A 12,847-nucleotide genomic window follows, 5' to 3' on the forward strand; every position below is an offset into this window, starting at 1 on the left:
TTCTTAAAGAATGAAGCAATGAATATACTCAGAAAATACTTCCTTAATTTACTTTGGATTTTATTTTGTGAAAAAGGACTACACTCTAGCAGATGCCTAGTGACTTACGTTGAAATTGGCATTTACAAAATGGAGCTTCTCTTATGACAAATTTAAGTTTTCTTCTAGTTTCTCAGTTGCTTACTGCTTCATATCAACATCACACAAAAATTAAAAAACCCACAGTCAGATATATTAGTGCACTCAATATGCATGAGCAAAGAATCAACAGGCCTCTGGACTTCTTCTTCAACTTCGTCTTTAGATCTGCCTCCCCTCTCCCCTTCCCCATCTTAGATTTGAAAAGAGACTGTTTGCTTAAAAAGATAGGCTCCTTCAACTGCCTCCAATTCAACTGGAAATTTAGTATCTGAACAGGTGTGACAATGCCATTACACTACACTGTGAGTGTGGGTACTTCACTGGCCAATGATGGCTTCACAGTAACCGAGGAACAGAAGCTTGTAAGAGGAAACAAAACTCACCATGTGAGACAATCTACAGGAAGCAGAAAGTTTGAAACCACAGAGAGACATTCAGTACATAGATGATTAGTGAGCACTCAGCAATAACTCTTGGCATAAAGTGCAAGGTGAGGTCCATGATGGCTGAACTCAGTGTAAGTACTGGCCTGCTCTGCTTACTGCTACCCCTAGGTAAACAATTCTGTCAGTGAGTCTGCTCATACTATGTATCCCTGTGATGTCTTTCTAACAGTTTTGAAAGTACTATGTGAAAATGAGTGTAATGAGATTGTGTGTTACACATCTGAATGGATTTGGATTCTTTGCAACGTACAGGACATAGCAACTATCCATTTTCATCAGTGTCTTATTCTCTTCACTTGCATTTCCTTCTCTTCCATATTCATCCAAATTTAATAAGTTTTTGAATAGAAATTTCATTTCAGAGTTATTTAGCTCCCATGACTATGAGAACATAACAGCCAAAGAGAATGTTACGTCTGTTTAATCTTGTGGCCATGGGCACTGCTAAGCATTCTCATCCTGTGGTGTGCTACCACAACAGAAAATGAGTTTAACATGTCTCCAGGATAGGCAGTTCATCTGCATTGATGCATTCTGCTAGTTTGGTGGTGATCATTCCCACATGAAATGGCATTCAGTGAACACATATCAGCCAATAAATGATGTGAATAGTTTAACATTTAACATATTGGTGTGACTGTAATCCTACACATTTTTCCACTGGTGGGACTAGAACAGGCAGCAGTAAGCCAATGTGTGGGGCATGTTCTACAGTCAGTATTTTATTATTATTATTAGTCTTTCTTTCTTTTCTCAGACATTATGTCTGGTCAAAAATGGAAAGTGACGTGGCCCTTGATCAAGCGTGACTTCCTTTTAACTGTACGGTATATGTTATATTGCATTTAGGAACTTTCGGGTAATTGAACATGTATCAATAATTACAGATTTCTGTAGTCGTATATATAAGTTTCGATGTAGCTGTATTGCATTGATGTACTGGTGGATATTGTGTGGTATGACTCCTGTAGTTGATAGTATAATTGGTATAATGTCAACTTTATTCTGATGCCACATTTCCTTGACTTCCTCAGCCAGTTGGATGTATTTTTCAATTTTTTCTCCTGTTTTCTTTTGTATATTTGTTGTATTGGGTATGGATATTTCGATTAGTTGTGTTAATTTCTTCTTTTTATTGGTAAATATGATGTCAGGTTTGTTATGTGGTGTTGTTTTATCTGTTACAATGGTTCTGTTCCAGTATAATTTGTATTCGTCATTCTCCAGTACATTTTGTGGTGCATACTTGTATGTGGGAACGTGTTGTTTTATAAGTTTATATGTTGTAAGGCAAGTAGTTGATATATTATTTTTGCTACATTGTCATGTCTTCTGGGGTATTCTGTATTTGCTAGTATGGTACATCCACTTGTGATGTGATCTAGTGTTTCTATTTGTTGTTTGCAAAGTCTGCATTTATCTGTTGTGGTATTGGGATCTTTAATAATATGCTTGGTGTAATATGTGGTGTTTATTGTTTGATCCTGTATTGCAATCATGAATCCTTCCATCTCACTGTATATATTGCCTTTTCTTAGCCACGTGTCGGATGCGTCTTGATCAATGTGTGGCTGTGTTAAATGATACGGTGCTTGCCGTGTAGTGTTTTCTTTTTCCAATTTACTTTCTTCGTATCTGTTGATGTTACCTGATCTAAAGGGTTGTGGCAGTGGTTATGAAATTGCAGTGTGTAGCCAATGTATTTATATGAGTTATTGCTTTGTGTATTTTGCTAGTTTCTGCTTGTTCTAGAAAGAATTTTCTTAAATTGTCTACCTGTCCATAATGTAGGTTTTTTATGCCTCTAAATCCCCTTCCTCCTTACTTTCTGCTTAATGTGAATCTTTCTGTTGGTGAATGTATGTGATGTATTCTATATTTGTGGCATTGTGATCGTGTAAGTGTATTGAGTGCTTCTAGGTCTGTGTTACTCCATTACACTACTCCAAATGAGTAGGTCAATATTGGTATAGCATAAGTATTTATAGCTTTTGTCTTGTTTCTTGCTGTCAATTCTGTTTTCAGTATTTTTGTTAGTCTTTGTCTATATTTTTCTTTTAGTTCTTCTTTAATATTTGTATTATCTATTCCTATTTTTTGTCTGTATCCTAGATATTTATAGGCATCTGTTTTTTCCATCACTTATATGCAGTTGTTGTGGTTATCCAATATGTAATCTTCTTGTTTAGTGTGTTTTCCCTTGACTATGCTATTTTTCTTACATTTGTCTGTTCCAAAAGCCATATTTATATCATTGCTGAATACTTCTGTTATCTTTAGTAATTGGTTGAGTTGTTGATTTGTTGCTGCCAGTAGTTTTAAATCATCCATGTATAGCAAATGTGTGATTTTATGTGGGTATGTTCCAGTAATATTGTATCCATAATTTGTATTATTTAGCATGTTGGATAGTGGGTTCAGAGCAAGGCAGAACCAGAAATGACTTAATGAGTCTCCTTGGTATATTCCACACTTAATCTGCGCTGGCTGTGATGTGATATTATTTGAATTTGTTTGGATATTAAGTGTGGTTTTCCAATTTTTCATTACTAAGTTTAGGAACTCTATCAATTTAGGATCTGCTTTGTACATTTCCAATATTTGTAGTAACCATGAGTCGGGTACACTATCAAAAGCTTTTTGGTAATCAATGTATGCATAGTGTAGCGACCTTTGTTTAGTTTTAGCTTGATATGTCACCTCTGCATCTATTATCAGTTGCTCTTTACATCCTCGTGCTCCTTTGCAACAGCCTTTTTGTTCTTCATTTATAATTTTGTTCTGTGTTGTATGTGTAATGACTGAAGTTAATATTTTGTATATTGTTGGTAGGCATGTTATGGGGCGATATTTAACTGGGTTTGCTGTGTCTGCTTGATCTTTAGGTTTTTATTATTATTATTATTATTATTATTATTATTATTGTACATAACACTTCCACATTTTTGATTATATGGCTACATATAAACAACAGTTTGATAAATATTTGTGAGGAACACACTGTCTACTGCTTTTGAAAACTATTGTTAGAGTAAATAGTTATTGCAATAAATTAAAAACATTCATTACAGTACATTAATTAAACTGGAAATGTGAGTGAAATTAGTCAACAGTTCCAGAGAGTGGACTGCTGTTTTTACAGTTGTGAGCAAAGTCTAGAATAAGTTTTGGTGGCTTCTTCACATGTGAATTTTAAACAAGCTATTGAGTATATCATTCACAAACTACATAACACACAAAAACAAAATCTACAATGCTAAATATGATTTAAATCTTTGTCTGCTGCAATTATATGCCTAATTATTTGATGGCACAATCAATTGTTTATTTTCAGATATGTTTGGAACTAAAGACCAATAGTTCCATGTGGACAATAATGTGGGATGACAAATCATCTACACCATATGCAGTTAGTACAAACAAAGTGATTGTTTATGACAATGCCAAGAGTCTGACAGAAAAGGTAATGTAAACGTGTTTTCATTATGCTTACAGATTAAATGATTCTTCCTCAATTAATGTCTTCTCTTGTTAAATTCAGTGGCTACTTTTTACATAAATTCAGATTATCATTCCTAAATTTGTATTATGTTGGTGTAAAAGTTCATAGTGTTGTTGTTTTTTTGTGTGTTGGTATTCTGGTTACTGTGGGTCTATTTATTGATTGTCATTAGTTATTTATAGTTCACTTTTGTTGCTTGAGTTAACATATTGTAATTTTGCGATTTGGAGATAGTGAGTTAAGCTGTGAATGCTAGAAAATGGAGTGCCAAGTGGAGAAATCAGAACATTTCTGATGTATTCTTCTGTTTGAATTCAGTAGCATGGTTCAGCAGCAGAGGCAGTCAGAAACATTTGCATCATGTATGGGGATAACCCCATTTGACAGACCATGGCAACAAAATGGTTTCTCTTCTCTAGGAGGATCATTTTGACATTAGTGACTGTCCACTTTTGGGAAGGCCTTTGGGGTCCGATGAAGATCCTTTAAACACACTAATCCAAAATGATCCACATAGTGTACTCAAGAACTGGCAAATGTAATGATGTGTGACTGTTCCTCTATCGTGCCTCATTTGCATGCGGTGGGAAAGGTTCAAAAATTGTGTGTGTGGGTACCTCATGCTTTAAGCCACAATCACAAAAATCATTGGGTGGTGTGAAGAAAATAGTTCCTGGAGATTTATTATGACCCTGAGTTTGTAATCAGAAAAAAATGTTTAAAGAAAAACTGCATGAAGAAAATTAATATTGTATAAAACCCCATGAATCCCTTTTACTTCCGGAAACTTCAAAACCACACCTCTGTATGAGAAGTTTCCAAATCCTGTTAAACTCCTGATAATAAAATCCAATAGTTCGCAGCTCGTGGTCGTGCGGTAGCGTTCTCGCTTCCCATGCCCGGGTTCCCGGGTTCGATTCCCAGTGGGGTCAGGGATTTTCTCTGCCTCGTGATGACTGGGTGTTGTGTGATGTCCTTAGGTTAATTAGGTTTAAGTAGTTCTAAGTTCTAGGGGACTGATGACCATAGCTGTTAAGTCCCATAGTGCTCAGAGCCATTAGAACTATTAATAAAATCCTTTGATAGTGGAAAACAATTAAAAAATGAAGCTAATTTGATAAATAATGACACAGTGTACAGTAATTTTGCTTACCGGTAACAATTAAACCCAGATAAATTTGCATCTAAACATGAATGAATGGGAATATGACATTAAGTGGCATGTAAACAAAGATCAAATACTTTGACAACTGTCAGATTCAAAGTTCCCTCCAATATGCTAACTTGAACAAATGGCAAATAAGCTAGTTCTTTGTAATTGGTTGGGGTAAATATTGTCAATGGCAGATGCCTCAACTTACATGTTTGGCCACATTTTGCTGTGCAACACATAAACTCTCCTGTCTAAATTACTGCAGATACACACTGAAGCAAGCCCTTCCAAAAGACACATGCAACAACTAATGAGAATACTCGCAAGAACAAAAACAAATAAATGATGGCAATAACTACTGTTAGGGGTGGCGTCAACAATCACTGAAGGTGAACAGTCTTTACAATACACTAATTTCATTTATAGAGAGAAACAGTAAGAGATAGTCTATTAGAAAGCATAAAGCAATTAAATTGATTAAAATTGTGTTTCTCGAAGAGAGGAATGTTTATAGGTCTTAGCTGTTCTGGGTCGGCGTGATGTGGCGATGGCCGCAGAAGCAGTTTCATGTTGCTGATATGAATCCTATTAGTTCCTCCAGTCACGTCCTATGCATTAAAATATTGTCTTTCCTTACATTCTGTTTCAACTGGCAGTTGTAAAGTTGCATAACATCCATTTGTCATAGGCTGGAACAAAGTAACTGCTTGTGCAGCACGTGAAGGTCATATTAATTCAACTGCAACATTCACACACAATAGTTTGGCACAGTCCACAACATGTTTAAATTAACATTCCACATTCTATACTTTGCCAATTGCAAAGCTATACAGTCCATCTACTGTTAATATTCGCGCTTCATAATGATACTGTTCCCGCAAAAACAGTCACTTATGTAGCAACACTGTTCACAGTTTCTACATTGACAGTTAGTGTTTTAGCACACCTCATATATCGTAGTCAAGAAAATGAGCAATACTAAATTCACAGTTTATGTAATGCAGCTCAATTCTAAACCAATGACAATACTGTTTGTTCACGAGTGCACTGTCACTGCCACAGGCATCGTTCTGCAAAAAACCAACAGTGTTTGCATAATACAATGTCCATTTAGAATATCCATGATATAGTCAAATTCCAAACCAATCTTACACAAAAAAGTCCAGTATTAATATTGCTTTAAAGGCACACCATTGCTACAACACAGCACTCACTTCCATACCACCATGCTTTCATGCCAGCTGCCACTGTCTCCTCACCGTTCAACCCGGTAACTATTGATATCTCTCTCGCTCCACAGTTCTTACAGAACTTCTGCTACTGCATTCCTGTTCACACAATACATTTAATAAAACTATCTGAAAGATAATCAGAAACAAAATCCGAATCTTTATATAAGGAACTCATACAAAACAAAAAGGACAGTAAACATAGTCATACACAATCACGTTCTACACTATATAATCAAATGAAAAATATTCTACGTTATCATAAATATATCTATGGAGTACAAGGTAGTAAAAGAAAGGAAAAAAAAATCTCATTATTAGCCAAGGCATCGCAGTTGCCATATATGAATCTCTCTTTGCTCATCAACAATGACCACTCATGAGGAACACCAACCATTCCTATCCTGTATCATTACTTGTGACTGTCTTTGTGCTAACATAAGGACAAGAAAGGAATTTCTGAGTCTGAAACAAACCAGCAACTCCCCTTACAGAGACCTGCACACATTCACAAAGGATGATTATGCACATGGTGGAAAAGGGTCGGTGTGGCATACCACAAATTCCTTCTCCAAGGTGTAACCATCACTCGTGGCATTTATTGTCGACAACTGAGATGACTTGCAGACACAATCCAAGAACAGTGACCAGAAAGACTGTTTGAAGTGATGCTACTCCACAATAACACCTGCCCGTATTGTGGTAGACTATCAAAAACACTATATAGGAGTTTGATTGGGAGTAGGTCCACAACTACCTTATACACCTGATCTTGCACCTTCAGATTTTCACCTTTTCTGCCTTCTGTCAAACAGCTTTCAAAGGATTTCCTTTCTGGCTGAAAATACACTCTGAAAATGGTGTGATGAGTTCTTTGCCTGAAAACCATGTTATTTCTATAGCCGTAGAATTGAAAAGTTATCCTTGCATGGGCAAACTGTTGTAAATAGTAAAGGAGAATATATTAGTGATGGCTAAGCTCTCTATTACAAGTATCTGTTGTGTTTATTAAACTTATGGAGATACATTAAAACTTTTGCACCCACCCAATACAATAATAGCTAAATCTCGTTTTCATTTTGTAATTTTCTGTGACCTATCTGATGACGCATAAAGTACTGTACATGTTTATCTGTATATGTCTTTACTCATTTCCTGTAAATAATTGGCTGAATATAAAACGTTTTTGATATTTTTAGATAGGTTTACACGTTAGTTTAACAGATTTTGTAACATTATTAATGTGGATTTGGACACAAAAATCAGTTACTCTGTGTTAAAATGGCAATGAATGACATTTATAAAGGAATGTCTTTAGCTTGTAGGTTTCAAGTGAGATATCTAGTTTTAAATACAAACCATTAACACTAACAGCGACAGCAGTGAATTATTACATAGTTGTGGTTCTTATAAGTGTCAGAGAATATGAATGAACAGACATGCAGAGAGTAATCTTTTATGAAATGTGTGTGGCACATTCGATTGATTTGTTAGTCTACACCTACATTTACTTCTGTGCTTCACAAGTCACCTTACACTGTGTGTTGAAGGATACCGTGTACACCAATCTCATTTTCCTATTAAGTTTATTGAATGGTACATGGGAAGAACAGTTGGTAAGCCTCAGTATGAGCTTGAATTTCTCTGATTGTACAATGGTAGTAGTTTCACAATATTTATAAGAGAGAAAATAATACAGTGCTCAGCTATCTTTTAAATATATGTTCTTGGAAGTTTTGAAGGAAACTTCTCCATGATGAACAGCACTTCTCTTGTGATGTCTACCACTGGAATTGAATGAGCATCTGTGTGACGGTCTCACACAAGTTAAATAAAACTAAGGTAAAATGTTCTACTCTTCATTATTTCTTCTCTTTCTCATCTATTTCTCCTATCTGATACGGATTTCAGAAATGAGCAATCCTCATAAACATGCCAAATCAGTGTTTTGTGTGCTACATGCTTCTTAGGTGAAATAATTTCCTTAGGATTATTTGACTGAAGCTGGTACCTGTCCTACATATAATTAATGTGAGGTCACCCTTCAATGTTAAATCTTTCGAGATACGTACACCTAGATGTTTTATGGTTTTCAGGTGGTAAACTGCCAGTTCCTTTACCATGTGTCAATCCCCTGCAGGTCCTCTTGTATTTTGCTACAGTTTTGTAGTGTTGTGGTTGTGTAGAATAGGACCATCTGCAACATCCTAACAAACATTCCCACATTAGTTTCCAAGTCCTTATATACTCCAAGTCCTTATCTATGTCACATACTTCAATGGTTGCAACAGGGTGGATTATATCTTCTCATCCTTAACAGTTCTAGCACATTGGACTCGCATTCAGGAGAACGATGGTTCAATCCTGCATCCGGCCGTCCTGATTTAGGTTTTCCGTGATTTCCCTAAATCTCTCCAGGCAAATGCCGGGATGGTTCCTTTGAAAGGGCACGGCCGACTTCCTTCCCCATCCTTTCCTAATCCGTTGAGACCGATGACCTCACTGTTTGGTCTCTTCCCCCAAACAACCCAACCAACCTTAACAGTTCACTCGACCTACCTCTATATGCTTCTTGTTGTCTCCACCTTCACTCTGTGCTGGTGGATACTGGTTCAGTTGTTAAAAGCTCCACCAACCTCGATTGCTTCTTGTTGTCTCCACCTTCACTCTGTGATGGTGGATACTGGTTCAACTGCTAAAAGCAACAGTGAAGAAAATTAGACTAAAAAAAAAGGCTGCATAACTTGAGATTGGAAACAGCATCTGTAAGTTTGTAAAAATAATGAGCATGTTGGATACTAAGTAACTTGTGCAACGAGATATAAAGTTCCATGAATTGCCTCAGAAACATGTTGTGAATGGCTGTCAAGTCCATATTTACTGTAAACTACACTGAAGTGTCAAAGAAACTGGTATAGGCATGCGTATTCAAATACAGAGATATGTGAACAGGCAGAATATGGTGCTGTGGTCAGAAATCCCTATATAAGACAAGACGTGTCTGGCACAATGGCAGTTTATCAAGATTTAATTGAGATTGTACTTGGTGTTATAATTGGCACACAAGCGATGGGACACAGCATCTCCGAGGTAACAGTAAAGTGGGGATTTTGCCGTACAACCATTTCACGAGTGTACCGTGAATATCAGGAATCCAGTAAAACATCAAGTCTCCAACTTTGCTGCGACCGGAAAAAGATCCTGCAAGAACGGGACCAATAACGACTGAAGAGAATCATTCAACCTGACAGAACTGCAAACCTTCTGAAAATTGCTGAAGATATCAATGCTGGACCATCAACAAATGTCAGCATGTGAACCATCTAATAAAATGTCATCAATATGGGGTTTCAGAGCCAAAGGCCCACTTGTGTACCCCTGATGACTGCACATGAAGCTTTACACCTCACCTGGGTCTGTCAACATTAACATTGGACTGTTGATGACTGGAATCATGTTGCCTGGTCAGATGAGTCTCATTTCAAATTGTATCAAGCAGATGGACATGTACAGGTATGGAGACAACCTCATTAATCCATGGTCCCTGCATGTCAGCAAGGGACTATTCAAGCTTGTGGATGCTCTGTAATGGTGTGGAGCATGTGGAGTTGGAGTGATATGAGACCCCTGATACATCTAGATATGACTCTGACAGGTGACAGGTACATAAGCATCCTGTCTAATCACCTGAATCCATTCATGTCCATTGTGCATTCTGACGGACTTGGGCAATTCTAGCAGGACAATGCAACAACCCACACATCCACAGAGTGGCTTCAGGAACACTCTGCTGAGTTTAAACACCTCTGCTAGCCACCAAACTCCCCATTCATGAACATTATTGAGCATATGTGGGATGCCTTGCAAAATGCTGTTCACATGAGATCTTCACCCCCTCGTACTCTTATGGATTTATGGACAGCCCTGCAGGATTCATGATGTCAGTTCCCTCTAGCACTACATCAGACATTAGTCAAGCACATGCCATGTCGTGCTGCAGCACTTCTGCATGCTCACAGGGACCTTATATGATATTAGGCAGGTGGACCAGTCTCTTTGGCTTTTTAGTGTATTATTGATGCAACGTGGTTACTGTTTTAAGTACAAAGTTTAACACAAAAACAACCAGTAGCTCAGCAGTTTGACCCAATGATTGTCACATCTTATACAGTCACTTACCCACAGCTATTTGTGAGTTACTATATCAAGTCATTCAGTTATCTTCTTAGAAAGAGCTGCTCACTCAAATGTTCCGAGAAGTATATGAAACATGTCACATGGAGTTAGCAGTACACTATGTGATCAACAGTATCCGAACACCCCACAAAACATACTTTTTTCATATTAGGTGCGTTGTGGCCACCTACTGCCAGGTACTCCATATCATCAAGCTCAGTAGTCATTAGACATCGTGAGAGAGCAGAATGGAGTGATCTGCGGAACTCGTGGACTTTGAACATGGTAAGGTGATTGGGTGTCACTTGTGTCATACATGTGAGATTTCCACACTCCTAAACATACCTAGGTCCACTGTTTCTGACATGACAGTGAAATGGAAACATGAAGGGACAAGTACAGCACAAAATGGTACAGGCCGACCTCATCTGTTGGCTGACAAAGATCACCGACAGTTGAAGAGGGTTGTTGTTGTTGTTGCAGTCTTCAGTCCTGAGACTGATTTGATGCAGCTCTACATGCTACTATATCCTACATCTGTCAACACCTGCTTTCTTTGGAATTGGAATTATTATATTCTTCTTGAAGTCTGAGGGTATTTCGCCTATTTCAAACATCTTGCTCACCAGATGGTAGAGTTTTGTCAGGACTGGCTCTCCCAAGGCCGTCAGTAGTTCCAATGGAATGTTGTTTCCTCCGGGGGCCTTGTTTCGGCTCAGTACTTTGAGTGCTCTGTCAAACTCTTCACGCAATATCATATCTCCCATTTCATCTTCATCTACATCCTCTTCCATTTCCATAATATTGTCCTCAAGTGCATCACCCTTGTATAGACCCTCTATATACTCTTTCCACCTTTCTGCCTTCCCTTCTTTGCGTAGAACTGGATTTCCATCTGAACTCTTGACGTTCATACAAGTGGTTCTCTTATCGCCAAAGGTCTCTTTAATTTTCCTGTAGGCAGTATCTATCTTACCCCTAGTGAGATAAGCCTCTACATCCTTACATTTGTCCTCTAGCCATCCCTGCTTAGACTTTTTGCACTTCCTGATGATCTCATTTTTGAGACGTCTGTATTCCTTTTTGCCTGCTTCATTTACTGCATTTTTATATTTTCTCCTTTCATCAATTAAATTCAATATTTTTTCTGTTACCCAAGGAATTCCACTAGCCCTCGTCTTTTTACCTATTTGATCCTCTGTTGCCCTCACTACTTTATCTATCAAAGCTACCCATTATTATTCTACTGTATATCTTTCCGCCATTCCTGTCAATTGATCCCCTATGCTTGCCCTGAAACTCTGTACAACCTCTGGTTTAGCCAGTTTATCCAGGTCCCATCTCCTTAAATTCCCACCTTTTTGCAATTTCTTCAGTTTTAATCTACAGTTCATAACTAATAGATTGTGGTCAGAGTCCACATCTGTCCCTGGAAATGTCTTACAATTTAAAACCTGGTTTCTAAATCTCTGTCTTACCATTATATAATCTATCAGAAACCTTTGAGTATCTCCAGGCCTCTTCCATGTATACAACCTTCTGTTATGATTCTTGAACCAAGTGTTAGCTATGATTAAGTTATGCTCTGTGCAGAATTCTATCAGGCGGCTTCCTCTTTCATTTCTTAGCCTCAATCCATATCCACCTACTATGTTTCCTTCTCTCCCTTTTCCTACACTCGAATTCCAGTCACCCATGACTATTAAATTTTCGTCTCCCTTCACTGTCTGAATAATTTCTTTTATTTCATCATACATTTCTTCAATTTCTTCGTCATCTGCGGAGCTAGTTGGCATATTAACTTGTACCACTGTAGTAGGTGTGGGCTTCGTATCTATCTTAGCCACAATAATGCGTTCACTGTGCTGTTTGTAGTAGCTTACCCGCATTCCTATTTTCCTATTCATTATTAAACCGACTCACGCATTACCCCTATTTGATTTTGTGTTTATAACCCTGTAGTCACCTGACCAGAAGTCTTGTTCCTCCTGCCACTGAACTTCACTAATTCCCACTATATCTAACTTTAACCTATCCATTTCCCTTTTTAAATTTTCTAACCTACCTGCCCGATTAAGGGATCTGACATTCCACGCTCCGATCCGTAGAACGCCAGTTTTCTTTCTCCTGATAATGACATCCTCTTGAGTAGTCCCCGCCCGGAGATCCAAATGGGGGACTATTTTACCTCCGGAATATT

General features: G+C 37.7%; 1 protein-coding gene across 1 annotated transcript in view; it reads left to right on the plus strand.

Annotated features, from left to right (window-relative positions):
* LOC126298366 (probable chitinase 2) overlaps window positions 1–12,847 on the plus strand; it is a 295,462-nt gene that overhangs the window by 256,772 nt on the left and 25,843 nt on the right. Inside the window, exon 7 of the mRNA XM_049989666.1 lies at window positions 3,922–4,050. Coding sequence (XP_049845623.1) covers window positions 3,922–4,050 — 129 coding nt within the window. The remainder of the gene's footprint in view (window positions 1–3,921; window positions 4,051–12,847) is intronic.

Source organism: Schistocerca gregaria, chromosome X, assembly GCF_023897955.1.
Source record: "Schistocerca gregaria isolate iqSchGreg1 chromosome X, iqSchGreg1.2, whole genome shotgun sequence".
Taxonomy (NCBI): domain Eukaryota; kingdom Metazoa; phylum Arthropoda; class Insecta; order Orthoptera; family Acrididae; genus Schistocerca; species Schistocerca gregaria.